This window comes from Fusarium fujikuroi, chromosome FFUJ_chr08 (assembly GCF_900079805.1).
Source record: "Fusarium fujikuroi IMI 58289 draft genome, chromosome FFUJ_chr08".
Lineage (NCBI taxonomy): Eukaryota > Fungi > Ascomycota > Sordariomycetes > Hypocreales > Nectriaceae > Fusarium > Fusarium fujikuroi.
Window position 1 is genome coordinate 1,492,759 of NC_036629.1, and position 27,664 is coordinate 1,520,422.

Genomic DNA, 27,664 nt, shown 5'->3' on the forward strand with positions numbered 1-27,664 from the left:
ACGTCCATGATATGAGCGAATGCAACGCGTGTTGTGTTTCTTTTTCAGTTTTCTTACTCAGGATCCAAGTTATATGCCTGGAAGGTATAAAATATTGTCTTGATTCAAGTATTGAGATATCAATAAACTCAAGATTTGAGGGCTTCTTTCTTCGTTATCCTTGCAACGGACTTTATGAGTCTATTGCTAGCTCCAAGATGTAGAGACCGGTGATGTGGTGTGAATGGGTTCAACGATATTAGACCTACATGATCTCGATCAATAGCTGACATGCACAACTGCGACATATCGTCAATGCAAAATATTGAGTTGTCCCTGGCCATTATGAGTACCTACAACTGCATATTCAATGATCTGGCATTAACTCGTCATGGCTTGAAGAGTCACGTGAGCACGCACGTGCATTTTGAGACGTCAATGCTGGGGGCGTCTAGTCTAGAGTCCAATGAGGTCAATTCAATCTCCTCTGACCATTCCGTCAACAAAGTCACGACGAAGCAATTGCAATTGACTTCTTCAGGATGAGGCCAACAGCTCGTGTGTTTGCGCGCTATCTAGAGGCCGGTACTCCCACCGGTCTCACTGGTCTCTGGACTCATGCCACGCCCCGATCGACCCTCCTCTACCTGTACGGCACAACCCTCAGCAAGCTCCAGAGCATCCCCGAGACCTCCATGTACCGCCAATCCGTTGAGGCTGTCACCAAGCACCGCATGTCCCTCGTCGAGCAGATGATCCCTCCAGGTTACCACGAGTGGGCGGTTCGCGCCAAGGAGCTCGTCAGCAAGAACTCCTCCCAGTTCCGAGTAGCCAGTGGTCGCGTTGATGGTAGCGAAGCTCATACTGTTAAGCTCGGCGACAAGATCTTTGTGGTGGGCCGAAAGCACGAGGCGGGCGATATTCGAGTCGAGGAGTGGAATGGCGAGGAGGATGAGGGCCCTGAGTACGAGGGAATTCGAACACAAAAGGAGCGAGAGGACCAGGTTACCTGGGCAGAACGCAAGCCTCTCGAAGATCATGAGAAGATTGAGTGGGAGGATGAGCCTCAGATGACTGCCGACCAGTACGTTATCTCTGGACATTCATAATTGGAAGTGACAAGCCGGCTAATTCGCACGACAGGGTCCACGAGCTCGAGCAGAAGATTGGAGCTGGCCTTATCGAGGAGGTTATTCAAGTTGCCGAGGGTGAGCTTAAGCTAGTTGAGACCATGGAGAAGACCAAGGTGTAAGTTGCAACGATTATATCAACAGCCTGGAATTATTACTAAAAGCTTATAGCTGGGAGGATCTCGAGGAGAAGCCGGTCCCGGGTCAGTGGACTTACTTTGACCGAACCTAAACAGAGCCAGCAGTGGAAGATGAAGCAACTGATTGTAAAAGAAGAGGGGATTTATGTACATAGGATGACTATGCTGGGCTTGGTGATTGGGTCAATAGTTAGAAATGAACCTAAGAGCTCTCCTGATGAACCAGGATGTGAATTCATGACATCAACTGCTAACAGTACTTTAACGTGCTTCGCCTTCACCAAGCCGAGGTGTATTCAGTTTTCATCCTGCGTGTTCATTGCATCAGGTTAGGTATGAAGACAGTTGCAGCCGAAGTGTTTATCTTTCTGCAATTCGAAGCAACGATATACCTAGGTACAGGTAGGTAAGCTACCTCAGTGGGGCCTTGTGTCTTACTTAGTAGATACCTAGGGTAACTACTAGTTAACCTACCTTGCCTACCAGGACTTTCAAGATCTCTTACATCAACCAGCATCAACCTCAGCGTCACTCATAATTCCATCGCAAAATGGACTCCTTACTCGATCCGCCATCATTCTCACAACAATCAAGATCAAACAAACGCAAACGGTCAGAAACAACAGATGTCGATTCTCCAAGCTCAAAGCCCCAAAGCTCCATCAACCCTCTCAGCCATTCTCCTGGTGTAGTTGCCCAGTTCGCTGTCGCCGGCCTCTCAGAAACGGATGAGAACCCTTCACAGCGCATACGCGACTTTCCGCATCGGGGTAGCTCATCTAATGAAGCCTTTTCTATTGAAGCTGAGAGTGATGAAGACCCGGAAACGGAAGGAGACGAAGCAGCACGCCCAAAGTCTAAGAAATCCAAAAGTCGTAAACGAGGCGGTCATTTTGATGTCCTCCTACAGTCTATTCACTACTTCCTTGATCGAGGAGAGATCCGTAAGGCATCTCGTGCATATGGCCTTATTCTGCAGCTGCGTCCTTCTGGTCTCCTTGTCGATGTTCGACATCATGATCTCTGGGCCATGGGTGCAGAAATTCTCATGCGTGAAGGTGAAGACACTTCACGGCAAGATGATGGTTCACATGAGAATCAGTTGAAATCTACCAAGAGATGGGGCCGGGCTGCTAATATGAGCAAGGTCAAGGCCTACTTCGATACACTGATACAGCAGCATCCCTATGACTACAAGACCCCAAAGGTCGTCTCAGCCTTGGATTTCTGGATTGCTCTGTTTAGCTGCGAAATCTACAATACGCATACCGAACATATACTGGCCATTGATCGACTGGAGAGCGAGATTGATGAAGAGTCTCGCCGAGAGTCTTTCGGCAATGATGAAAGCATCGCAAGTGACGAAACAGACAGCGTGGAAGCGAGGAAACTTCTCAAGAAGGACGAGCTGCGAGTCCAAGCATTATCCATCATGAAGGACATCACGAAGAGGATGGATGTGTTGATGCAGGATATGCCGTACTCAAGGAATCAACATTATCTTCGATTGCACGCCATGGCCTCTTTTTACATTGCAGACCTAGTTATTCCCATCAGCCCCGTCTCGCAGTATCAGGCCGAAGAAGCGCAGAAAGCAAGACTGGCGGAACAACAGAGTGCCAGAAATCATCTGGAGAGAATAATCACATATGGAGGCGAGTTAGACAAAGCTGCATGGAAAGCTTTGAACCCTTCAGGTGATGTCGAGGGAGATACTTCCATTCCACTCTACTCAAGTCTACCGATTAGGGGTCTCTAGTCTTGATGATCAACGCATCCTTCGGCCGCCATACTAACTCGTACCGTTTTGGATAGGGGCAGATGTGGGAGCGGACGGAGGGGCAGATACAGATACAGAAGCGGACGCGGAGGCAGATGCTCTTGATGTTGACCCTTTGTTAGCCCAGCGCTGGAGGATCAATGCCTGATTCGAGCTTCCCACCACGACACACCACTCTCCTCCGGGACTCCAAGCTGCCTGTCGACCCACAAAGTTGGCAGATGAAGACTCTGTCTTATGTGCCTTTAATGGCTCATGGGGATCCTCTTGGCTGTACCTCGACGCCCAGGTCTCTAAGGTCTCTGCGTTATAGTCGCCAATCTCTTCGCTCAGCCTGATTGCATCTGCCCGAAAGGCGCTCGGGATGTCCTTGTCGGCCCCTCCGCTCCGGCCTTTATTAGAGTCCGTCTTGGGGGGTCGACCCTTCACAAGCCGCATCCAACTTGGATGGGGAACTGGTTTACTCCTGTCCCTGTTGGGGTCCTTCAGCACTTCCATGAACTCTCGATACGCTAGCAAACGTTCAAAATCCCAGAAGAAAACGTTCCCACCAGCATTGCAAAATGCTAAAACTGGATGCTGGTCCGGCACAAAATGTAGCTTGAAACGCATGAAGAACTGCGGGCCACAGTTGGGGGTATGGAACTGCAGTAGCATGGTATACTGAGAAGGGCACTGGGGAGACATCGTTGGAACAAACGCTGAACGTGTGAGACGGCTCGCCTCATCGTAATTGGTTGGAACGGTTGTCTGAGCTGTCGGCGCCATGCTCTGGGGAGGGGGAGGATTTGCAGAAGAAAAACCCTCTATTCTCCAAAGTGAGATAACATTGTCATGACATGCCCTGGAAAGGATATAGTCACCGTAGAAGGCCACGCTATACCGTGTTAGCATCTAGATCATCAGATATGAACACAGAACCTACCAATCAATGATACCACTGTGGACTGCTGAGGTCGAAAAGTGAGGGTAATGGACACGGACAGGGGTGGTGATGGCCTCGGTGGGGAGATCTGGGAGCGTCCACTTTGATGAATCAGAAATGTCCGCCTGAAGCTTGTTGAAGCATAGTTACCAGGTTGATAATCTGGTCATGTCCAGCAGACAGAATGTACCGGCCAGTGTCGTGGAAAGCCTATCAGCAATTGTCAGCATTCAAGAGGAAGACCATGATGAAATTAGTAAAAAATCTCACCAAGCTCAGAAGATCCCATGAATGCCCTTCGCCGGCGAGGATAACCAAGCAGGGCCGGTTTGCGTGGACTGGGTCAAGACTCCAGACACGAATACTCGTGTCACCAGAAGCGGAGGCGATAATAGACGGGTCTGCGGGCGAAGTTGCTAGATCATTGACATCCTGCTTCAAATGAGTTTCTGTGTCAAGGCATGACAAATTGGAGCTGATGAACTAACACCTCCATGGCCAGTCAGGCACTAGAATCAAGCAAGAAAGAGTCAGCGACTGCCATTGCACAGCATTTCCCTGGAATAGAGGATACCCTGTATAGTTTCCCGTTCACAACATCATAGATCTTGACTTTGGCGTCGACTCCACCAATGCATAGATAGGGGGCGCCTGTTACGGGATCTTTTGTCCAAGTACAACAGCATGCGGAAGCCTCATCCTAGACAATGTTATCAAACCGCAATGGGCAGGCAGAGCACATTAAGCAATACGCACATCATCATCTCTGATTACCGAGAGGACCTCGCATGGGTTGTTGTCAGCTGTGTGAGATAGGGTGCAGATAACCACCTAGGCACGTGTGAGAACTCATTCCGTCAGCATTGAACAGGCTGAGGGGAGGCTTACATGCTTTTTGCTGATAGCGGCAAAGACTGGTTGAGCATCAAGCGGCTGGTAAGGACAGAACTTCACATCGAAGAACTCTATGTTTTAGAAAAGATAGTTCTCGCGTTAGAAAAGACAATGCATTGACTATTGAGTGTAATGAAAAAAAGGGGTTATACCAGCAACGTTGTCATTCTCGAGAAACTCTGTATCGTTCTATTGCATTTGTTAGTTTCAAAGACTCTATGGGGCTTGCTGATAATTACTTCTAGCGAGAACGAGGAACGAAGCTTGGGAAGCTCAAACGCGTTATCATCGGCGATAGCCATACTAGCTGGCTAATCAACAGTGACCGTTAAAGATTATGGTATGGCAACGAATCTTAGATACGGCCTTACAATGTTGCACACAGGGTGGTATGAGAATCGCGGCGAGACGACGAGAGCGTTTTCTCCTCTTGGGCGTGTAGACGAAAGCTGCTTGCCTGCCTAATGCTGTATCCTTGAAGGCTTTCAGTCTGAGACGCGAGGTTGGGAGACTGACAACCAAGTAAACGCCGTTGACGAGAACTCAAAGAGCAGCGCCTTGAGACAAGAAAAGAAACAAAATCTTTGGGGTCTGAGTCGCGAATATCAGAATTAATAATATGGTTAAGAAGCCGCCATTTATCTTGCTTTGCCGTTCACGTCAAAAATCCAGGATCAAGAAGAATAATCATCAACGCGATGCGCGTCGAGTTGAATGATGGATGCTACGTTGATTTCATGTTGTGCTGTCGAAAGAAGAGCGCCGACTAAAGGTAACTTAGTAGGAAGAGTGGATCTGAGTGATGAGCAAGCGCAGGCTCTGGTTGGTTGAATCGACGAGCGGGAGCTTTCATTGGCGAAGCAATCGATTCTACTTCCCACCTGAGCTGAGGCTCCTACTCTTCCTCCCTCACTTCGCTAAATCTATATACCTACCTGAGATACTCTACCATCAGACAGTCTGAAATTGGATTCTATAAAAATACCTAGGTTGAGGAGTCAAATATCAGACTAAGCGAAGATACCCAGACCAATGACGGGTATCTAACGTACGTCTCAACGGCCGCCAGCTTGCTTTGGGTTTCGGTTAGTCCTTCTTGTCAATGTCAAGAGATGGATCGTGATGGCCATGGAGCATTTCCTCCTGGTTGCAGAATACTGTACTCTTCTTGCACCAAGTACATATCACCAATCATTCCTCTTGTTACATGTCGTTCACATCTTGAATCCAGTCTCCCTTGCAGAACCTGCAGCACCGCAGAATCATCCTCAAAGTCAGTTGCGCAATTGTCACCTCTGGAATGCCAGCTTCCAAGTTCAAGAGCTTGTGGCTTTACATACCAAAGGCAAAGGTAGAGAATCACCCTCTTGGTGCCTCGTATGAGTCTTGACATACACCGCAGAAACGAATGTCGTGAGCTCGGACATGTTATTACCCATACACCTCGAAATTGCGGAGCTGTGAGATGTCCATACAGAATCTCACCTACCGGCATCACCACCTTGCACAGCCGAGTGCCTGATCTCATCGTATCCGATCCAAACGTGGTGTTTTGAAGGAACTCACTGCCATTCTGACGCACAGTCACTCATTACACCCGCATCGGCGTGTCTCTGGCTCGTATCCGTCTCGCAATCCTGTGTGTAGCATTGATGCATGATCCCGTGACCATGAATAAATCTAGAAGTTGTACGCTTCATCTGAAGACTTTCTCCTGTTCATGACGCTCAAGATGTCTGCCAGTCTTCATGTCTAATTCAGTTTGCTATGTTTCAGCCTGCACTCTCGTGACTACTGGCTACATTTTCAGGACCAGAGTAACATTTGATGCACAAAGAATGGATGGCTACCTGTCAACCAATCAAGCCTCCGTCACGCTAGCCTCACTATCAAGGTCCTATGTAGTTAGTTGTCGATCATCAATGTCAGGGACTGGCAACTGAGCACACCAAGCCACCCACTCACCATGGCAGCACGGGCGTTGACGTGCTAGGGTGTTCAAGGGTCCTCGCAACGACTTCCCGATAAACTTCGCCTAGCTTCTAGTGAGGGACACAAGGACCGTCTTGCAGTATCAGACGGTGCTCCATCGAGAGATGGGCTGGGCCGGGATTGAACTCATCCGTCCACTGGTCTCTTGTGGCTTCAGCAAGGGCGAAATGACCTAGCCACCCGTTGTCTGTTATCCAAAGGGTTGTGTGACGGGAAAGGCGCCGTCAACCGACGACGTCCAGATCCCGCGCTTGAATAATGGGCTTCGGCCCCTAGACTACAGTAGGACCAAGACCAGGACCAAGACCGGGTCTGAGTTACACTCCGCTAGGGCAAGGGTCTTTCGATGGATACGCCCTCAAAAGATACCTGCTTAGAGGCAGAGCATTACCGAGGTGGCCACAAAAGCAACAACGGCTGCTCCCTCCTTAGTGATAACGCTGTTGCGTGGAGTATCGAGGAACGCGGCATGCTGAGACGGACGGGGGCATGGCATATTGTGGCACAACAGACAAAAACGAAGGATCTGGTCGTGCAAAAGTGTGACGATTAGTATTCATGGAGAGATAGGAAGAGACTGCCTGTTACAGATGAGGCAACAAAGAATTGTGTCACAAGAGGTATATGCTGGTCCGGGTACAATAGTCCTGTATTGTTGTAGAAGTTATTCCTCATCTTGAAACGCTGAAATTATATGTTATGCAGTAGCTAATATGTATCCCTGAGTGATAATTGAGAGAAGTATCGGAGAGAACAAAGCCAATTTCTCGATTGATAGTACAAAAAGCTCGATCCCTGTTTAAGCTCTGTTGTTTCGACATCGGAGCGGCGATTAATTGTGGTTCCCGTCTTTCGGCGATTGACAGCTATTCCTCTTCCGTAGATGGTCGTGAATCTTACTCGTCATTCTGTTCAACGTCATTCCTCATTCCCTTCCCCGCCATCAAAAAAGAAAGCCACAGCACCAAGGTAAAGAAAGAACATGTACCGAGAATAGACGAACCTAGCAAAAAGTTTGCGCGGTTCGAGTCATGAGAACAATGAGGACTGCAAGCCATTTCCTTTCAGCTTTTCAAGGGTTGGTGGCTTGGTTGGCTGTCCCAATTGTTTTCTCCATTCATTCATTGGGTTCCCCAACCGGATAAACCTGCAGCAGAGACAGAGACTCTTGTTGTCTCTATTCTCGAAACTCGCCCACCACTGAGTGTCAAGGATGGCGTTGAGCTTCTTTGCTTTTTCCCTAATACCAAGACCACAGAAAATACGTAACCCAGTAACACATCGTGGCCACCCTCCAGAAATGCAGCCTCATTTCGAGTCGAGTCGAGTCTCCCTAGGTATAGTAGGTACTAGGTAGTACCTTAGTAGTCGAGGTACAGGACGGTACTGTACCTACATACAAACGGTAACTAAATCCGCCGCCCGTCAACGGTGCATCCGACGAACTTCGGGGTTTCTTCACCATCGCTGCAAGTGGCATTTCGTGTTCCTCCTAGCCTTGAGCCTTTGTGTTATGGGGTTGGAATATACCTTGCAAACAACCTTGTCTCAGATGCATAAGCCTCCTTGACGAGGTACTTGAGGATGACGATTCTTTTTCGACAACAACATTGTCTCTCAAGTATATCGTTGACGATATCATTTGCGATCCGGGGACTTCAGGAGCAGTTCAAAATCAAGCCAAAAGACCAGGACTGGACTCGAAGAATAGTCGAGCACTAAACTAACAAATCTTTCAGCTGTGACGCCGAGTGTGGACAGCCTCTTCTAATTAAATGGCAAACATCCATCGCAAACCAACCAGCCAACCAACCAACCAACCAACCAACCTTACCTCTTCAAGCCCCCGGTTAAGCCCAGGGGAGAATCTCATTTTTCATTTTTCACCCTTCACTCCCTGTTTTTGTCGAGCCTCACATACAGATACATACAGACAACACTGTTGAGTTCCCCATTCCCGGATGCGCGTTGCTCCGGGGCCATGCCAGACTGGATTCGTGCACACCCCTGGTTCACAGTTGACAGCCATCTCTTGGTCGCTTTATATATATTTCTTCGCTGTCCGCACTTGTCTATTTCAGTCGCAACAATTCAATTTATTCCCATTCTTCATTCTCCTCAGTGCTCTTAGGCACCATAGAGAGAACTCTACAACTGGCAGGTATTTCAGTACCCGAGCATCTATCTATTTACTACTTGTCCAAAATACTCTCCGATTGTCCATTATCGTCAATCTCAGTTTCTCCCTCAAGAGATTCGTGATCTGTATCACCAGATCAACAATTGCCTCATCTTGAACAACTCCCAAACACTGTACTTCTATTCTAGTCCCTATCTAGTCCCTAAAACCCATATCATTAGGGCCTCGGATTTGATTACCACGTCCGTGCTCTGTCATCCAAGTTATCTTCCACTACCCGCCTCTAGATCGCAAAGTCTCACACCTACTATCAACTAGATCCACTCTGGCAGTTGACGCCAAAAGACACTATCTCAAGTTAGCGAGTTAGACTTATCGATGGTGGGAGACCTCCAACCCACTTACATCACTTCTCCTGTTCTTCGACTCTGATTTATACGCTGTCGAGTCCCTTCGTGCACTCGCTTAAACTCTGATCTCGAACAATCATCCAATACTCGTCTCTCCAGTGACCATTGATTGGTATTAGCCAACATTCACTGGACACGCCTGGCCTGCACACTGCAATCTCTCGCTTTCAATTAGAACTCTACTATCAGGCCAATTCGTTGCGGAGCTCGCTGCTCTTGCGCCGTCATCTTCATGGAGCATACTTTCTTGACTATACATAGTGAGCTATCTCTGTCCCTGCGTCTTCTCTCTCAGACCTTCACTAACCCGTTCTCGCCCAGATTTACACCCGGACGCTAATATCCTTTACGCGTCTGATTCCATCTTTGAAATTCTTGGATACTCTCCACAGGACGTCATCAATAAGTCTGCTTTTGAGTTCTTTCATCCGGATGAAATCCCGTATGCGCGATCCGTGCATAGTCGTGGCGTCTTGCTGGACAAGGCTGCCGTTTTGCACTATGCACGTCTTCGCTCTCATGATGGTCGTTGGGTAAGCAGTGAATGTTGCTTCTCAATCGTCCACGATATTCTTTTTGCTTGTATAAGTATCTACAGGCGTGACGCCAAGAGTGAGAGTATGTTCACCGCAGTTACCTTGCCCCCTTGATATACCCTTTTCCATATATTAACAGAACTCAGGACGTGCCCTGGACGCACCACAAGTCCGGCGTCTCTTCTCACGCTCTCCTCGAGACCCACGATATCACATGTTGCAACACCTGTCCCCCAAGTTCAGGTTGCCACCTGTGGAGCGTGAACCCCGAGCTGCTCTTATCCTTAATCGGTTTACTAGGACATTGACTATTATGTTTGCAACCGATGCTGTCGCCTCCATCCTCGGCGTTCCTGCCGATCAAGTTCAACATAAAAGCTTCTACGAATGTATTCGAGAGACCTGCCTGGATGATGCACTCAAGTGCATTGAGAGTGCGAAAGCCAACGATTCCATTGCTTACTTGCGATTCTGGTCTCGCGATCCGCGACGACCCGAAGACTTCGAGGAAGAAGGCAGCGATGTTGATGAGGAGTCGACAATTGATGGTGTTGGTGGACGAAATGAAAGCGAGGGGCCCCGTCACTTTAGAACCGGCACCACCAACAATCCGTCCCTAGACCAGAATGGATCTGGAAGCGGCTCGATGGCTCCGAATCAGCAACGACGTGCTGAGAGCCGCCGCTCCAGCGATTCTGAGGGAGGTGGTGTTAAGTTGGATGGTGCCATGGACCTCGATTCCAACTCCAACTCCCACCGGGGTTCGGCAGGTCCTTCCATCAAGGTAGAACCTGATGTGGATATGCAGGATGGCATTACTTCCAACGAAACATCAGGTGAATCCCGCACTACGAGTTCCAATGCTCTGGGCTCTAGCTCACGAGCAACTCGTTACCAGACTCCTCTTACACCACAGTCGCCGCCACCACTTGAGGATAACGTGTCCCAGGCACGCAGATCCCGCACTCGCCCAGCACGACACCTGGCACCTTCTGTCGAGTTGGAAGCGGTCGTCTCATGTACCTCTGATGGTCTTGTCGTCATCCTCCGCCGAGCAAGACCCCAGATTCCCAGTGTTGAGCCTCCCCAAATTCCTTCCACCTTCGACCACGGTGTTTTCGCTGCTCCTTGGGCGCAACAACCTGTATATCCCCGCTATCCTCACGAAGCTGTTCTCAACTTCCAAGCTCCGTATGCACCGCACCGTATGCCACCGCGAAGCGGTATTCAAGCTGCTGGTGGCCCCCCTATGGATCAGCTCATGCAATCTATTAGAGATGTTGCCGTATTTGCTTGGGCCCTTGTGGGTATCAACGGAAACATAGCATCTTATGGTCATGGCCAACCGTCAGGAGAGGCTCAACCTCCCGACGGTCTCCCCATATGGGACCCTGAAGCGGTAGACGCCTCTTACGAAGGGCCTTACAACCAGGCTGCTCAGCGATGGGCTCAAGAGGCCCGACGACAGCAGCCATCGTTCCATAATCAGGACTCGGTGTCAACTGAGTTTTCAATGGAGGGAACAGCAGACTACAGTACGACTGGTTTGGGATATCAGAACCGTGCGGCCAATGGCCATGGTAATCCATGGTATTCACAACCATCAGCTCATCAGCACAACCAAGAGGCATTTGCCCAGAACAGCCGTCAACACCATCAAGATCCTTCCAATATTTCGGCTTCTTCAGTGAACCAACAAACAAGCCAGTTGAGCGATGGGCAGCATTGGCTTGGAAACCCTCAAATTCCCACCACGTCAGCCGAGGATCATTCCCATAATCCTCCAAACGGATGGCATTAATATGCCGTTCGAGGTGGGGTCTATTGGAAAGTATTATGGAGACGTACATCATTGATCATGAAATATTGAACAAATGCAAGGAGAGGGGAAGGATTGAATAGTGTGTTTGTCAATGAGCTTTGACTTATTAGCCAGTAACTCAAAAGAGCCCAGTGGCTGTAGGCTTGTTTCTCAATCACGAAGAAGCTCTGAGTCGTACTGATGTTGTACGCTAGTGACGAGAAATGAGATGATGCCGTTAGAATCGTCAGACAATATGAATTAGTAAAAGCCTGGAAGGTGGTTAATATATTTTTATTTCTTCGCGCTTCAAAGAAGAGATTCCATTTCTCGTATAGCAAATGTGTGTTTGAATCAGAATTATCTGTCATTCAACGGATGCTCTTTACCTAGAGGCTCCCCTGCCCGTACCTGACCTGGACGGCGCTGTGATTGGCTGCAGTGAAAGGGAAGCTTGGGCCACCTTGCATCAAGGGGCCCGTTTCTGGAGAGGCGACCGTGGAAGTTTCGCCGTTATTACCTACATAGAAATACGTACGTCAGCTTCATATTCATCAGCTTTCACACGACTTCTCTGTGACGCCGGAAAGAACACCACAAAACTAATTACAAAACCGATTTTTCATACCGAGCGACACGATACTCTACATATCATGTCAGCTTCCAACGCTCGAGGGCACTATGCCAACCCACCTTTGGAGGATGAGGACGACCTGATCGACCCTGATGATGGTAAGAGATCGCACACTGGGCCCTTATTGTTGCTGGAACATACAGAGCTCTATTCTCTACTCCGTGGAAACTGACCTAGATCCAGCCGATCTCAACGACTTTGACGACCCTCTTGCGACCAACAACACCCGTCAGCCCTTGACAGGCAACATTGGCTCCAGCTCATCATCGCGACCGTTGAACGAAGGTTATCTGACCTCACGAATCCCCGGAGAAGACCGAAGAGCTCCTCAAAATACAATTGACGAGTCCGTATGGGATACGTTGCGTCGCGACCTGCTCGCTGTCTGGGCAAAGCTCAGAGAAGTGCTCTACCCGCGCTATCTCCTGGGTGGTACTATGTTCGATAACGAGGGAGGTCTGCGCGGCGCTTATTCCAGCATCCGTGGCGCTGGTCTTTCAGGGACAAGGGAAGAACTCACTGGACTGGCGAGCCGTATGGTTGATGCTGAGGCTCTGCTCCAGAGCAACATGACTCCTGGTCTTCGCGACTGGGATCTTTGGGGCCCTCTGATCTTCTGTCTTCTTCTAAGTGTTCTCCTCAGCATCACCGCTCGATCTGAACAGCGTGATGCTGTATTCAGTGGCGTCTTTGCTATGATTTGGCTCGGTGAGGCTGTCGTGACGCTACAGATCAAACTGTTGGGTGGTAACATGTATGTTTCGCTGTCTGGGCTTGCTCATGTGAAATTCGCTAACTTGCTCAAAGCTCCTTCGCTCAGAGCGTCTGCATCATCGGATACACGCTTTTCCCCCTGGTTCTTGCTGCTATGATGTCTGCCCTCGGCCTTCACTGGATCGCTCGCATCCCCATCTATATCGTCCTCATCAGTTGGTCTCTGGCTGCTGGTGTCAGCATTTTAGGTGGCAGCGGAGTTGTCAAGAACCGAGTTGCCATTGCAGTGTACCCTCTACTTGTCTTTTATCTCGGTCTTGGCTGTCTGTGCTTTATCAGCTAAGACGGGCTCGTTATCAGGAAACGTGACTCGGTATGAAGTTGCTGCGATTTGAAAAGACGGAGTGGTTAGAATGGTTGATTTAGACTGATGTATTCTTACTTGAAACGAACCGAAACCTGACTAGGACTGCGATGTTTAGTGTTTCGGTGATGGAGTGGAGTCATGGACTGATTCCTAGGGTTCTTAAACTGTTCTTTGCAAACATGTATCACTTTTATCATGGTATGCTTTGTCGAATATGGCAGTTTGTTTGTTTGTTTTCCCGAAACGGAACAGATCCTGGAGCGATTAACGCGCAGATACGGTACCGAGCTATTGGGTCCTATCTTATCCTATCCTAGATACTGAGATTTCTAGGCATATGAAAGGCTGATAATGAGATGGCCACACATTCATCAATGATACTATTAGTAGTTCGAACTTGTTTGTTGTGTGACAACTGAACCTCAAGCAATGCTACAACCCCTGCTCCCGGAGTAGAAGCACTAGGTCTGCACATCAGATATGAACTGGCGGGCTTTGGTCCATTCAAGATCGGTCAAGGCAAGGTACCTAAGTAGGCAATGTTTTTGTTTTAAGGTGGAACAAAGTCATGGTTAAGGATCAAATTTCAGTACAAAGCCAATTTATATATAGTATTTCGGGGCGTTTCACATTTTCCCCAACTGTCTGTGATCATTTTGTCTTTGTTTAATCGTGAAAATGACGTCCAATCTCGATCCTCCATTGTTACCCCTCCTGCTGGCGTGGATATTAGCGCTAGGCGGGCGGTGAATACCTTAGCTACAGTACCTAGGCTGAGTTGTCTAGGTACCTGGTTAGCTCTGGTTATTTTGACATTGGCGATTCTGCATGTGTTTGATTGGTTCCACGCAGCGCTCAACACAACCTTCGATTCCAACATCCAAGAGTGACCCAACTCAGACAACCTGCGCCCAGCCTGATTCCAAGTCCAGCGCATGTTTTTGCTCATACATCACCCGTGATTCTCGGACCTTACATGTCTTGCTCTATATCCTCCGCTATAAACTCAAGTTCAGCATCTTCCCCTTATCAAACCCAATCCTCTTGTCGTTGATCTTCCGTCATCACACCAAGCCTTTGGACGCCATGGCCGACGACGCTCCCGATGCCAGTCCCAAGAACGAACCTCTCAACGTCGAGACCAAGGAAGACGCAGAGACTCGCGCTACTCGTCGTGAACTAAAGCAATCCTCTATCTCTGACCCTCCAACGTCTGGTCCAGAAGATGCTGCCAACACATCGGATGCGCCCGATAATGACTTGAAGGAGCAAATCGCCTCCCCTAAGAAGAAGCGCGCGCATGACCAACTAGAAGGAAGCAAAGATGCTGAAGAAAACGATTCGAACAGTGTGGCATCATCGGACTCGGCCAAGGATAGAGCTCTACGAACCGAGCCCGAGAAGAAGCGACATCGCGACGAAGATGCAGATTTGGTATGCTAACCGCAGTTTTACTTGCCAAGTGTAGGGGCTGGACTAACCTTTTCTCTGCAGCCATCAACGATTGCTTCCAGCGAGGTGACCAAAGACACCGAAGCCGGCAAATCAGCGACAAAACAGTCCCAAGGGCAAACATCGGCTAGCGCTTTCGCGGCGTCTGGCTTTGGCAAGCTGTCGTCCGGGACTTCGCCCTTTGCTTCTCTTGGTGCCTCTCAGAGCGGAAGTGCGTTCGGGTCACTCGCTGCTGGAAAGCCCTCGCTTACCTCATTTGCTTCTAAGCCCTCATCTACAACAGCACAGCCTGCCGCGCCACCTAAGCTGACCTTTGGAAGCTCAGGAGGAGCGTCGCCTTTTGCAGGGTTATCAACTGGAAGCAATGGAAGCCCCTTTGGGGGAAGCACTTTTGGGTCTGCTCTAGGGGGTACCAAACCTCTCTCGAGCTTCGCTGCGCCTGGTGCGGAGCCCCTCAAGAGCGAGAAACCTGCAAAGCCATTTGGAGCCCCGGATAGTGAATCCGAGGACGGTGGCGAAGAGGAAGAAGAAAGAGAGGAGAGTGAGCAGCCCCCTGAAGCCGAACGTGCTGTTTCGCCAGAGAAGGAATCCGACGAGAAAAAGAAGCCTAAGTTGCAGAAAAGCGAGTTTCATATCTATCTCTTTGTCAATTTAGTTCTAACAGTTACCAGTCGAGGTCAACGATGGCGAAGCCGGCGAGGCAACGGTTGTCTCTGTAAGAGCCAAGATGTTTTACCACGACAAAGAGGCCGGCTGGAAAGAACGAGGTGCGGGCATGCTTAAAATTAATGTGCCTCAGGCCTGTGTTGAGTACGACGAAAATGGCGCTGTTATCCCCGGATCATTTGATGCTTCCGCTTTAGAAGTGGACGAGGAGGCTGCAGGAGAATCCCAAGGCCACAAGGTTGCCCGTCTCATCATGCGCCAAGATCAAACACATCGAGTCATTTTGAACACAGCGCTTGTCGCCGCCATGAAATTCCAAGAAAAGGCTTCATTGAAGTCTGTTGGCATCCTCTTCACTGCTTTCGAGGGTGAACAGTCCAAACCCGTGAGCATCACAATGAGAGTAAGTCGCAATGCCTTGGATTTCCTATACGCTACTTGGAACTGACAAATGTCACGTAGATGTCAGCTGCCAACGCAAAGCTTTTCATGAATGAGATTGGAATCATTCAAAAAGAACTCCAGAACAGTTAGTCACTGTTTGGAAAGCTCTTGCAAAGCTGTTAAACCCCCATAAAGAGGTGATGCCCTGCCTCGAGCCCTGATAGAATCGCAAACGAGGATTTGCATTGATACATGAGGGGAGCTAGTCCAGCCAGTTGCCGTTTATGCAAGTGGCAAGCAGGGCAGATGATTAGAAGGTCAGAAAGTCGTGCCCAGCTTGGAGCACACATGCTGATACGATGCACCGTGAGAGCCTGATCGCTTTCTGGCTTTTGTACGGAACCATGGATAGAATTGTGTATAAAGAGCCATCATTTGGGGAGCATTGCTGTGTCTTTAACAATGGTATTGGGAAGCCATTAGTGTAAGTCCTGGACACAGGACACTGGACACTGGACAGGGTAGATGGAGATTGAGTTACAGCTATGTGCTGGCCATGAAGTCATATTCGTACAAATAAACACGCTTCGATTGATACAATAACATCTGCATTTCTGCTAAGGTAGGTAGGCTTTGTATGTCTCATCACATTTGCTGTCGGTGATGTTGTAATCAATGCACGTGATTTGGCATCAATTTCGTGACTCGAACCGTGCATGACGTCGCACTTGCACGTATTGAAACGGCTTTGATTTTATCATGAGCCCAGCCTCGCCTCGCACATTCTTTCAGTTCCCATTAATGACATGACAAAACGCAAGGAAATATCAGGCCGAGTTGGTCCTAGCACAGAATATTCACTGCCAGGAGCAAAACGCAAGCGTGATGGTGGCGAGGACTCAACAGCCGAGAGTCCGACTTCAAGTCAGCCGAGCAACTCGAAATCTAGAAGGGGAGGAAAGGGGAGGAAAGCACGGCCGACCCTTCACAAAGAAGCCAGCAGTTTGGCCGTACCCTGTTCTGTGGAATGGCCAGAAGAGTTTAAGAAGGTTGAACGAACGCATCGAGCTCTCAATCTTGTCTACACCTTTTGCACCACACGAAAACATCTCGCCACGACATTTGACACTATAAAATCTGCCGTTGAAGCCCATATCAAGCGGGAACTACTGGTCGATGAGATTGCTTCCATGGTAGCGATTCGCCCTGAGGGTCTTTTCTTTGCATATGTCGACGAGAACATGCTACAACTTGATGTCAAAGGCACTGAAAGGGACGACGTCTTCCGAACTGGCAAATCATTCAGGTCTCAGGCTCCTGCGCATGATGCGTCAGTGGGCGGGTACACTGGCATGGATGGCCTTGACAAACAACATGATCGGGATCTTGAACCTGCAGGACGAGAAGTCCTTTTTCTCGAATTCATCGATGGCGATCTGAAGAGACAAGTCCCAGGCAAGTCTGGCGAGCCAACGAAGCCAAACCGAAAATTGAGAGACGAGCAGCTGAGAATGCCTGTTTTTAGCCAGAAACAGATGACCAATCTGATCGAGAGGCGTAACCAAAGATTCACTAATGCTATTAATGCCTTCCTCAATGAATGCTCCGAAGATGGGATTGATCCACTTGAAGTTCTCAAAGAACAAACACGGGCATACATCCCGGCCCCTTCTGCCCAAGAAGAGTTTGCCCCGGACAAGGCAGCCGATTCGATACCAGAGAGCATACCAAAGGAACGAAAGACCGTGCCAGAAATCGTACAGGAGCTCAAGGAGAGCCCCTGGTATACTGGACAGATTGTCCCTGATGGGCATCGAGTATTTGAGAAGCAGGAGGCTGTTTATGGGGACCTCAACTTTCTTTTGAGCCAGGATTTGGTGAACGCTCTATATAACGCCAAGGGAATCACACAGTTCTATGCGCATCAGTCAGAGGCCCTCAACAGTCTCCACGATGGCAAACACGTTGTAGTATCAACATCGACAAGCTCTGGCAAGAGTTTGATCTACCAACTCCCGGTCATTCGTGCCCTCGAAGAGGATTACAACTCCAGAGCAGTGTACATCTTCCCCACAAAAGCCTTAGCACAGGACCAGAAGAGGAGCTTGAAAGAGATGATGAGTTATATGCCTGGTCTTGAAGAGACTATGGTACAGACATTCGATGGGGATACTCCAATGATTGAGCGCAATGAGATTCGGGAGCAAGCAAGAATAATTTTTACTAATCCAGACATGCTTCACATTACCATATTACCCCAAGAAGAACGATGGAGATCTTACCTGAAGAACTTGAAATATGTCGTTGGTAAGCGCTTCCTTTGATTGACCCTTTATATATGCGTATTAATCGTCAACAGTGGATGAGTTGCACTATTATAATGGTCAAATGGGGTCTCACATGTCCTTCATCATGCGAAGATTGAGGCGAATATGTGCCGCCGTGGGAAACCGGCGTGTCAAATTTATATCGTGTTCTGCTACAGTTGCGAATCCAGAGCAACACTTCAAAACAATATTCGGCATAGAACACGTCCAGCTGATAGATTACGATGGATCTCCATCAGGACGGAAGGAGTTTTTGTGCTGGAACACTCCATATAAAGACCCTGGCGATCCTGCATCTGGCCGCGGCAGCACCAAGTTTGAATGCGCGCGACTGTTTTGTGCCCTGATGCTAAGAGGTGTGAGGATCATTGCATTTTGCAGAGTTCGGGCGCAATGTGAGCTGCTCGTGAGCACCATCAAGCAGGAGCTCGAGAACCTGGGGCGGCCAGAATGTACCAATCTGGTGATGGGATATCGTGGCGGCTATACAGCACAAGATCGCCGCAGGATCGAGACTGAAATGTTTCAAGGTCAACTGCTTGGAATTGTTGCAACCACTGCGTTAGAGCTCGGCATTGACATAGGCTCCCTTGATTGTGTCATGACGTGGGGATTCCCTTATACGATTGCCAACCTGCGACAACAAAGTGGCCGTGCTGGCCGTCGCAACAAGGATTCACTTTCGATACTGGTTGGTGACGGGTTTGCCACAGACCAGCACTACATGCAGAATCCAGACGAGCTATTCACAAAGCCCAATTGTGAGTTGCAAGTTGATCTGGAGAATATGCTTGTGCGTGAAGGACACATTCAATGCGCGGCATATGAAATGCCAATACGCCCGAAAAATGATGCAAAATACTTTGGCAAAGACTTACCGAAGATTTGTATGGAACGCCTAATCAAAGATGACATGGGCTTTTATCATTGCCATGATCGATTTCGCCCTGTCCCTGCAAAGTATGTTGCTATACGAGACACAGAAGATGACCACTTTGCTATCATAGACATCACCAATGGCCGGAATGTTGTTCTGGAGGAGCTGGAGGCCTCAAGAGCAACTTTTACACTTTATGATGGAGCCATTTTTCTTCACCAGGGTAATCCCTACCTTGTACGAGACTTCCAGCCTGACAAAGGAATGGCCAGGGTGGAAAGGGTCAAGGTTGAGTGGACAACTGTTCAGCGTGATTATACTGATATCGATCCCACGGAGACAGAGGCCATCAGAAAAATTTCGAGTTCTCGATCGCATGCTTACTATGGAACAATCAAGATCCAGCAAAACGTGTTTGGATTCTTCAAGGTCGACAAGAAGAACCGAGTGTTGGATGCGGTACATGTAGACAATCCACCAGTCATACGTTTCAGCAAGGGAATGTGGCTCGATGTGCCTAAGAAGGCGATGAGAATTCTCCAAGAGAGACGTCTTCACATTGCCGCCGCGATACACGCTGCAGAGCATGCCATTATGAGTCTACTGCCAGCCTTCGTTATCAGCATGCCTGGTGATGTACGAACAGAGTGCAAGACGGCGGTGAAAGAGTTTGCAAAACAAGAATCACAGCGGAAGCGACCAGCACGGTTAACATTCTACGATGCCAAAGGTGGTGCAGGAGGATCAGGTATCAGCACGAAAGCATTTGACCATGTCGATCAACTACTACGGGATGCGTTGAAGCGGGTCGAAGACTGTCACTGTGAGCGAGGTTGTGTTGAATGTGTGGCATCGGAGTTGTGCAAGCAAGCGAACGAAGTGATGAGTAAAGTTGGTAGTCAAGTGATTCTCAAGACTCTGTTGAACGTCGAGATTGATATGGAGTCACTGCCGATGGGTCCAGAGTTAAACATTCCCATAGGTACCGAGACAGTCGTTCTGGCAGAACCTGTTCCATACCGGGCCAAAGAGACTGCCTTTGAGAACCGCAGCATTACCGATAACAACGGATAAATAACAACATGAGGCCTGAGGATACGTGTTGCTATCACTGTTATTTTTGACTGCTTTGATTACAGCCGGCTTGGCAAAGGATTTACTTGCATCCCCCCCCCAGTGTATATAGCTACCTTTGTTCCGAGTAATGAATTTAGATCTCCAGTCTCTCTTATGTGTGGTCCACGCTCAAACTTCGTCTTCTTCTCGACTCTTTAAGTTTCCTTTTTTTTTTTTTTTTTTTTTTAATTTCCTTTTATCCTTCAGGGCGTACTTCTGCTTTCGAATCCCAAGATTGTTCTCGCCCAAGATGAATGTCCCTCTTCCATGGCAAGATACATCAAACTATAATATCGACTATGTAGCAATACATACTTCGGCTTATGGGGTTGCCAGAATGGCTGCAACTCAACCGAATGCTGGGCGAACCGAGGGACGCCCTTTCTAATGTTGTCGAATACTTGACGCCACGTCCCCGGTAGTCACGATTTATCTCGTCTGGCTCTGGTAGCAGTCCTAGTATCATCATAAGCATATAGGGGGTCTTGATTCTTTCCTCTACTGCGTTGTCTGCTCACATATGGTGATGTGCACCAACGATACCAGAAATTGTTCAGGGTTAGCGGCACAAACAGAGCGAGGCTGTCAGCTCTGGCATTTGTGATATCAGAATCTTACACAGGAACTACTGTAGCAAGAGAGGATTTGCATACTGGCTTGCAAATTCGATATGAAGCCTCCTTCTAGGCGTCAAGCCGCAAGAGATGGGTGTTTGAATGGGAGTGTCGGTAGACGGGAAACCGGCACAGGGGATCATAGAATAAATGCCCCTGTCTGGCTGATGAACAGGCCTTTTCTAAGTCTAGCGTCTGCGGTGTGACTTGGTGTTGCTAAGTGGCCTGTATGGGGTAAGATGGCTTGGGTCTAGACCTCGGAAGGGTAAAGTGTGAAGGATGTGAAATAAGGATAAAAACAAGAATAATTTGAATGGCACTAGTTAGTAAGTTAGTTAGTTACGTAGGACACCACTGTTGGTATGACGAGTAGAGCCAGGGATAGAAGAACGAGTGAGAGCGCGATAAGACTGCTTTTAATGGTAAGAGAAATGCTAGTTAGCTCTGCTCTGTACGTACAATGATGTTGTCCCGCTGGACAGTGGCTAAAGCGTCAGTGACGTAGCTAGACTAGGGTGAGATCCAAGGCACCGCCAAGCAATGCACCCCCCGAAAATTAACGGTTGGGCCCGGCTTGGCCTGCTAGAGACGAAACTTGGCAGGGCACAAGCATTGTGGGTGACCGCATCCTCATCATGCTGGAGCTATCTCATTGGCTCACGAGGGTCAAGGAGTCTTTTTTATGTACAATTACTGGGAGATTTAGATGAAGCCGTGAATGGATCGAGAGATCTAAAAGGGGGGGTTAGCTGCCGAGACGGGAGGTGTGAAACATGTTGTGCTATGGACAGCAATGCATCCATTGAATAGGTAGAGGATCGACTAGGACGCGAGTGCCTTGTTACAGCAGTGCTTTCCTCGTCTCTGTCGCATCCATTTATATCCATCCATCCATCCCTTCCCTCTTTTGTTACGCGCTTGGTCCTCTTTCTCCTCCCTTTTATTTTTCTACTAAGAACCACTCCAACCGCAGCAAGTAAACACACACTATCCGTACCTAGACTACCTATCCAATCCGTATACCCTGGGCGGTCTGGCAGCTGGCTCCCTCCCACAAGCCCCCAGGTCCTAGTTCCTGGTCTCGACCCTTCTCTCTCGGAAATTTGGGAAAACTGTACTTGAACTGTACTGCACTGAAGTGAAGTGAGCATAACTGAGATACGGAGTACAAAAGGCAGCCAACATGCCTCGACATCGCTCATACAACTCTCCCGACATGCGACAAGTCTCATCCGACGACCGTACTCTCCCAGTTCCAAATACATATAGCGAACACAAGAGAGGGGAGAAAAGACATCACGGCAACGGCAAAATGTCTCGATATATCAAGCCTGCGGGCGAGAGTGGCCGAAAGGGCTTCCATCCCATTCACTTTTCCAAGATCTCGTTCAGATCAACCAGTCGAGCTAGTTTACTTTGCAACTTTCTCTGGCCTTTTGTCCCTGCTGCCATTGCTGTTCGCTGTAAGTCTTTCCGACAAACATCTCGTCTCCTGTGTAGACTTGACTCACGCGTATCAGATGCTATGCCCGATAATCATATCACCATTTTCGCGCTGGCCTACATCGCCATGGTCCCGTGTGCCAATTTGATCGGATTTGCTGGTCAGGAGCTTTCACGAAAGCTGCCTCATGTCTTGGGTGTCCTTCTCGAGATCACGTATGTTCCTCATGGATGTGGGCCCGAGAATCAATAACTAATTCTTTCATTTGTAGCATTGGTTCTATCGTCGAAATTATACTTTTCATGGTTCTTCTTTCCAAGGATATGTTTTTCGTTATCAAGGCTGCCATCATGGGTTCAATTCTTGCTACCATGCTACTCTGCCTCGGTGCTTGCTTTTTCGTTGGTGGCATGTTGAAAGAAGAACAGGAATTCAACGAGGCTATCAGCGAAGCCGGAAGCGGACTCCTTCTTACTGCGTCAGTTTACTTTCCGCATCCTTTCCCCTGGTTTCAATAACTGACTGATTCATAGTGGTGTTGTTCTTGCCCTTCCCACTGTCTTCGAGTACGGTGTTGGCAATGGCGATTCCCTTACCGGCGCAAACCTCGATCACAAGACACTCCAAATCTCGCGCATCATCTCGGTTCTTCTGATCATCGCCTACCTTGTATATGTATTTTATCAGGCTCGAACTCACCATGGTATTTACGCTGCTGTATTCGAACAGGATGAGCACAATGATCGGGACAAGCACAAGGACCAAGCCAAGGCCAAGCTCACCCTCACTGAGTGCATCATCGCTTTGGTCATTGCCGTGGGTCTCGTTGCCTGGACGGCGGTTATTCTCGTCATGCAGATCGAACATGTTATCGGACGGGGTGATGTCAGTGACGCATTCATGGGTCTTATTCTTGTTCCACTTGTTGAGAAGCTGGCGGAGCACTTGACTGCCATCGATGAGGCCTGGGATAACCAAATCAATTTGGCAATGTCCCACGTGCTCGGGGCTACATTACAAACTGCTCTCTTTAACGCTCCTCTTGCCGTCGTTGTCAGCTGGGGACTCAACAAGGGTCTTGATCTCAACTTCGCAGTTTTCGATCTCGTCATGCTCATCCTCGCCATTCTAACCGTTGGTAGATTCCTTCAAGATCAGAAGAGCAACTACCTGGAAGGCTTTCTGCTCATTATTCTCTACGTTGCAATCGCAGTTGCGGCATACTACTATCCAAATCCAACTGGCCATGGATCTGAGGGAGGTGCTGAAAGTAGTTCTGAGGGTGGACATTGATAAAGCTCACCGATTCGTTTGATAGCACCAGTTTTATTTAACCTATTACGATTTTATGTCCAGGAGTCCCTTTCCAGTTTGTTTTTGCTCAAGGATAGTCTGTCGGCAAAGATGCACAGAGTTGGTTGTGGAAGCATGTATAGTATATTGTTTGTTCATATGTACGTTCCTCAACTCTGATTTTATGGAGCTGGCAAGGAATCCCCCCCCCCAATAAAAAAATTATATATCCTCTAAACGCCAATTTCCTCACGTCTCCTTATGAGGAAACATCGTTACATACATAAGCAGTCTACTTTGACCATCAGATCATCGCCCAAAGATTTTTTAGAAGAATACAAAATCATCTGATTTGAAACCCATGCCCAGAAATGAGGCCTCAACAGCCTTAACCATCGGTGGAGGCCCACAAACAAGCACCAACTCGTCACCCTCGCCGCTTGCCTTGGGTAGGGTCATTTCTTCAGGAACCAGGGCTTGGTTCACAAAACCCTTGAGGCCATTCCATTTTGGTGGAGGGTTAGAGAGGGCATTGACGACTCGGCATCTTGCAGGGTTGGCAGCCTCCAGTTGGTCGAGCTCTTCCTTGCAAAGAATATCGTCAACACTCCGGTTGCCGTTGAAGACTAGGCATGGTGTCGTGTCGTTAGGATTATGCATGATGGCGCGGAGTACTTGGCGGATAGGAGTAATTCCAGAACCACCACAGACCATGATGAAACGGCGAACACGACGTTCTCTGTCATTGATTGTGCAGAGCCCATTGCCTTGGTAGACAAATTTGCCCGTAGGCCCTTTGAAGTCAACCCAGTGACCAATAGGAAGGGCATCGAGCGCTTGTGTCATGACACCGCCCTTTCGCTGAGGAGTGTCATAGTAGATCTTGATAAGAATATCTAGACGACCACAATCTGAGCCGTCGGAGTACGGTGTGTATGAGCGTATGACTGCCTCACGGGTGGCAGGGTCGCGGAGACGCATCATAAGATGCTGGCCAGTGGGGAGGCCGATCTTCTGGCCTTCGTGGTTGAGCTTGAAGGAGAAGATCTTTGTATCCGGTGAGATGGATGTCTTTTTATCCAGAATAGCCTTGCTCCATGTCTTGGACTGGAGGAATACTTCTCGGTTTGCGTCATCGCTCGTCTTGGTAGCATCGCCACTGAGAATGGCACGGGATTCTTCATCGAGGGTGCCGATATGATATGTGGGCAACATGGCTTTTGCATTCTCGCTGTCTGATGCAAATGTTAGTGGGCATTTGAATGGACTTGGTATGATTAGGTGGGACTTACGAATGGCCATAAATTCTTCAGTAGCATCTTGACCAGCGGCACCAAAGATTGATGCTGCACCACCGGGGTGACCAGAGAGGTAAGGAGTGCCATCGTACACTTCGCCCTTGACAACGAACCAAGGCTCTTCTTCACCACTGTGCGCCTTGAGCTCTTCTATGGTGATCTTTCGGTTGATCTGAGGGTTGGTCATGCAGATCTGCTTCTCAGGCTCCTTTACCACCACCTCTTGAACTTCACCAGGAGCCTTCTCGCCCCAGTAGCCGTTGGTAAGATTACCGCCGGCCTCCTTGACTCGCTCCATCCAGCCCTTGATCTTTAGAGTAGCGTGGGTGGGATGCTCGAAGCGAAGTGCATCATCCTCCTGATGGATCACGATTCGGAACCATGGGTTGTTCATCATACCCAGTACGCTCCAGTACATATCTCGAGGCTGTACGTTCATAGCCTCGTCCATAGCACGCATCATTATATCATCTGCACTCTTTAACTCATCCAGAGGAATGTCAAGATCCCAGAAGCACCAGCAGAATGATGTCTCACGCCACCACATGTCGACACGCCCCCCGTAGAGGGTATCACCCTCAGGGGCGTTGCGGTAGTCATCCTCTGGGTATCGGATGTTGGCAAGTCTCCAAGATTTACCTTTGTCAAGGGTAACTTCGACTCGTGTAATGCGTCTTCCGCCACCACCGTAGGCATAACCTCGCACCTTATAACTTGCCGGAGCGCCCGTGAGCGAGACTTTCTCTTCATGGGCAGGGTAGCAAATGGCACTATTAGTGCTTAGGTCATAAATGGCATACTTCTCATCCTTCCAGACCTCGGGCAAGTTTGCACTCTCTTCCGGCGAGATCATGGTGGGTAGGACTCGGTTGTCATAGATGTGGTACCAGTTGTCGCTGGGTTCTTGTGTGACAGTAATCTTCTTGAGCCACTTAATGCTTCGACCACCTATTTGCCCAGGAATGACGATACGAACAGGCTTGCCGTGGTCTGGATGTAAGGTCTTGCCGTTCATCTTGTGAGCCACCATAACACCTCTGTTAGGATCCATGCACCAGTTGAGCTTGATGGAGGTACCATAATAGCCATTGGGTAACTTGTCTGCTCCCTCGAAGCAAACATACCGGGCTCCACGCAGGGGCTTTGCTGCAGCAAGCAGATCTCCGATGGCAACACCGGTCCAGAGAGCTGTTGACAGGCCGGCAGCTCCCCAAGAGAAACCCTTGGTCTTGCGAACAATGTTCTGCTCTTTGCGACGGTTTCCAGCACACACGAATGTTACTGGATAAGTCAATTGCTGGTAGTCGTTGATGAGATCTCGTACGTTCATCTTGATGGGGTTTTCGACAAGGCCACCTATTTCGAACTCCCAGTCGAGGATATCATCGTCTTCACATCTAGGCACGTGTCCGTGGTTACGGACATAGTGAAGATTCTCGCTGGTTAGGAAACCTTCGTCGTATAAGTCGCTCAGGGGTGCCTCAACGTTGAACGGGTGGACTCCAGTTAGACGAATGAGGCGTGGATCTCTCTCAACAAAGTTGTCCGGGGTTTTGAGATCCTCCTTAAGGACAGACTTTGGAGAGCATTTTGGAGGTAGAGGATAAGGCTTGATATGGTCGAGACGAGGGGATTCGATTGATGAGAGTTCTTGTAGATCGTGGAAGCTACCTATCCGAGATGGCTTTGCTGTTCCTGGAGGAGTAGGAGGAAGGCTATGGGTATGTGTATGGGCTGAGATTGGTTCAGAGTTTTCAGGGATCTTTTCCTGATGTAGGAGGGTTGTTATTGTTGTTGTTGGAGTCTCCATAGTGTATCAAGATATGTGTGCCAGTTGTGAAGAGGATTCAAGAATGGTTACACAGCCGTATGTATTGATAGCATTGTTTGAATTGAAGATTAGTCTAAGAGGCAGCAGAAAGTGCAGTATAATAAGTCTTATCGCGGGTGATCTGACGTGATGGCACTGCCGCTTGTCCGTTTCGTTGGTCTAGGACCCCCCTGAGGTTCTCCATTTGGGTCTGCTGAGGCTTAGTTCATGATACCGTGTTTCTCTATTTCCCGCGAGGAGATGCAAGTTACGATTGAGTGGATGCATTGGGCTCTGGTCTGATCCCGCGGAGGTTGAAGAGTATGCGTTATCAGGAGATAGAGGCGATGGGCGAATCACGTCTGTTCCTTAGCTGATTGCCCCCGGAGATGTCTGAATCACCGAGGGCCCACATTGCAACTGGGCTGATAAGGGGATCAAGATAGTGGGAAGCAAGGCAGCGCATAGATGGGTGCTTGTCGGTAATGTCTCGTGGATTATAGGTGATCAAGTTTTCTGCCCGGAGATGCTAAACATCTCAAGACTGTGGGCACATTTTCCGTCCAGAATTGACCATGGTCATACTATCAATGGATAGAGTTGAGGTTGATGAAGGATTATGATAAAACAGGAACTGATATGGATGTCTAAGTTGTCTTGAATGATATGATGTTATACTCTGCATAGGCTGGAATTGTTTGCTGAATCAATGGCTTATGATACCTTAAAGAACCAAAATAATGTATTTGTGAGTTTCGGATGGTTTTCCATTTTCAGATACGCCGATAACGTTTGGTACTCGATCTCATATGGGTGTAAGCTCCAAGATCGAATCAAGGCCTTCATGGAGGACAGACGCTAGAACATTGTTCCGGTACTTGGTTCAACACAAACCCGGCAGTAACGACTACAGTAGCCCGACAGCGCGGCACTTATACTTA

At 48.7% G+C, this 27,664-nt stretch overlaps 9 protein-coding genes; 7 read left to right on the top strand and 2 right to left on the bottom strand.

Annotated features, from left to right (window-relative positions):
- Nucleotides 1-521: 521 nt before the first annotated feature.
- FFUJ_12270 (probable NADH-ubiquinone oxidoreductase) lies at nucleotides 522-1,341 on the top strand (the record flags this gene model as incomplete). XM_023581855.1 has 3 exons in its annotated part: nucleotides 522-1,063; nucleotides 1,123-1,227; nucleotides 1,281-1,341. 3 exons carry the CDS (start codon nucleotides 522-524, stop codon nucleotides 1,339-1,341), a joined length of 708 nt encoding a protein of 235 aa, XP_023434481.1.
- Nucleotides 1,342-1,799: 458 nt separating this feature from the next.
- Nucleotides 1,800-3,008, top strand: FFUJ_12271 (uncharacterized protein; the record flags this gene model as incomplete). The annotated part of the gene is made up of 1 exon (XM_023581856.1): nucleotides 1,800-3,008. One exon carries the CDS (start codon nucleotides 1,800-1,802, stop codon nucleotides 3,006-3,008), a length of 1,209 nt encoding a protein of 402 aa, XP_023434482.1.
- A 33-nt stretch (nucleotides 3,009-3,041) lies between these two features.
- Nucleotides 3,042-5,150, bottom strand: FFUJ_12272 (related to `extra sex combs` protein (WD-40 repeat family protein); the record flags this gene model as incomplete). XM_023581857.1 has 10 exons in its annotated part: nucleotides 3,042-3,906; nucleotides 3,955-4,055; nucleotides 4,105-4,164; nucleotides 4,225-4,386; nucleotides 4,443-4,463; nucleotides 4,529-4,654; nucleotides 4,711-4,785; nucleotides 4,843-4,919; nucleotides 5,001-5,037; nucleotides 5,088-5,150. 10 exons carry the CDS (start codon nucleotides 5,148-5,150, stop codon nucleotides 3,042-3,044), a joined length of 1,587 nt encoding a protein of 528 aa, XP_023434483.1.
- A 4,472-nt stretch (nucleotides 5,151-9,622) lies between these two features.
- FFUJ_14913 (uncharacterized protein) lies at nucleotides 9,623-11,727 on the top strand (the record flags this gene model as incomplete). XM_023581858.1 has 3 exons in its annotated part: nucleotides 9,623-9,650; nucleotides 9,712-10,008; nucleotides 10,073-11,727. The coding sequence occupies 3 exons, from the start codon at nucleotides 9,623-9,625 to the stop codon at nucleotides 11,725-11,727; spliced, it is 1,980 nt and encodes a 659-aa protein (XP_023435131.1).
- Nucleotides 11,728-12,380: 653 nt separating this feature from the next.
- Nucleotides 12,381-13,418, top strand: FFUJ_12273 (related to Yip1 domain protein; the record flags this gene model as incomplete). XM_023581859.1 has 3 exons in its annotated part: nucleotides 12,381-12,459; nucleotides 12,545-13,115; nucleotides 13,169-13,418. The coding sequence occupies 3 exons, from the start codon at nucleotides 12,381-12,383 to the stop codon at nucleotides 13,416-13,418; spliced, it is 900 nt and encodes a 299-aa protein (XP_023434484.1).
- A 1,110-nt stretch (nucleotides 13,419-14,528) lies between these two features.
- On the top strand, nucleotides 14,529-16,094 carry FFUJ_12274 (uncharacterized protein; the record flags this gene model as incomplete). XM_023581860.1 has 4 exons in its annotated part: nucleotides 14,529-14,876; nucleotides 14,937-15,435; nucleotides 15,566-15,963; nucleotides 16,023-16,094. 4 exons carry the CDS (start codon nucleotides 14,529-14,531, stop codon nucleotides 16,092-16,094), a joined length of 1,317 nt encoding a protein of 438 aa, XP_023434485.1.
- Nucleotides 16,095-16,750: 656 nt separating this feature from the next.
- FFUJ_12275 (related to helicases) lies at nucleotides 16,751-20,222 on the top strand (the record flags this gene model as incomplete). XM_023581862.1 has 2 exons in its annotated part: nucleotides 16,751-18,251; nucleotides 18,304-20,222. 2 exons carry the CDS (start codon nucleotides 16,751-16,753, stop codon nucleotides 20,220-20,222), a joined length of 3,420 nt encoding a protein of 1,139 aa, XP_023434486.1.
- A 1,839-nt stretch (nucleotides 20,223-22,061) lies between these two features.
- On the top strand, nucleotides 22,062-23,615 carry FFUJ_12276 (related to vacuolar Ca2+/H+ antiporter; the record flags this gene model as incomplete). XM_023581863.1 has 4 exons in its annotated part: nucleotides 22,062-22,341; nucleotides 22,399-22,537; nucleotides 22,594-22,800; nucleotides 22,856-23,615. 4 exons carry the CDS (start codon nucleotides 22,062-22,064, stop codon nucleotides 23,613-23,615), a joined length of 1,386 nt encoding a protein of 461 aa, XP_023434487.1.
- A 327-nt stretch (nucleotides 23,616-23,942) lies between these two features.
- FFUJ_12277 (probable nitrate reductase) lies at nucleotides 23,943-26,723 on the bottom strand (the record flags this gene model as incomplete). XM_023581864.1 has 2 exons in its annotated part: nucleotides 23,943-24,850; nucleotides 24,908-26,723. 2 exons carry the CDS (start codon nucleotides 26,721-26,723, stop codon nucleotides 23,943-23,945), a joined length of 2,724 nt encoding a protein of 907 aa, XP_023434488.1.
- Nucleotides 26,724-27,664: the final 941 nt, after the last annotated feature.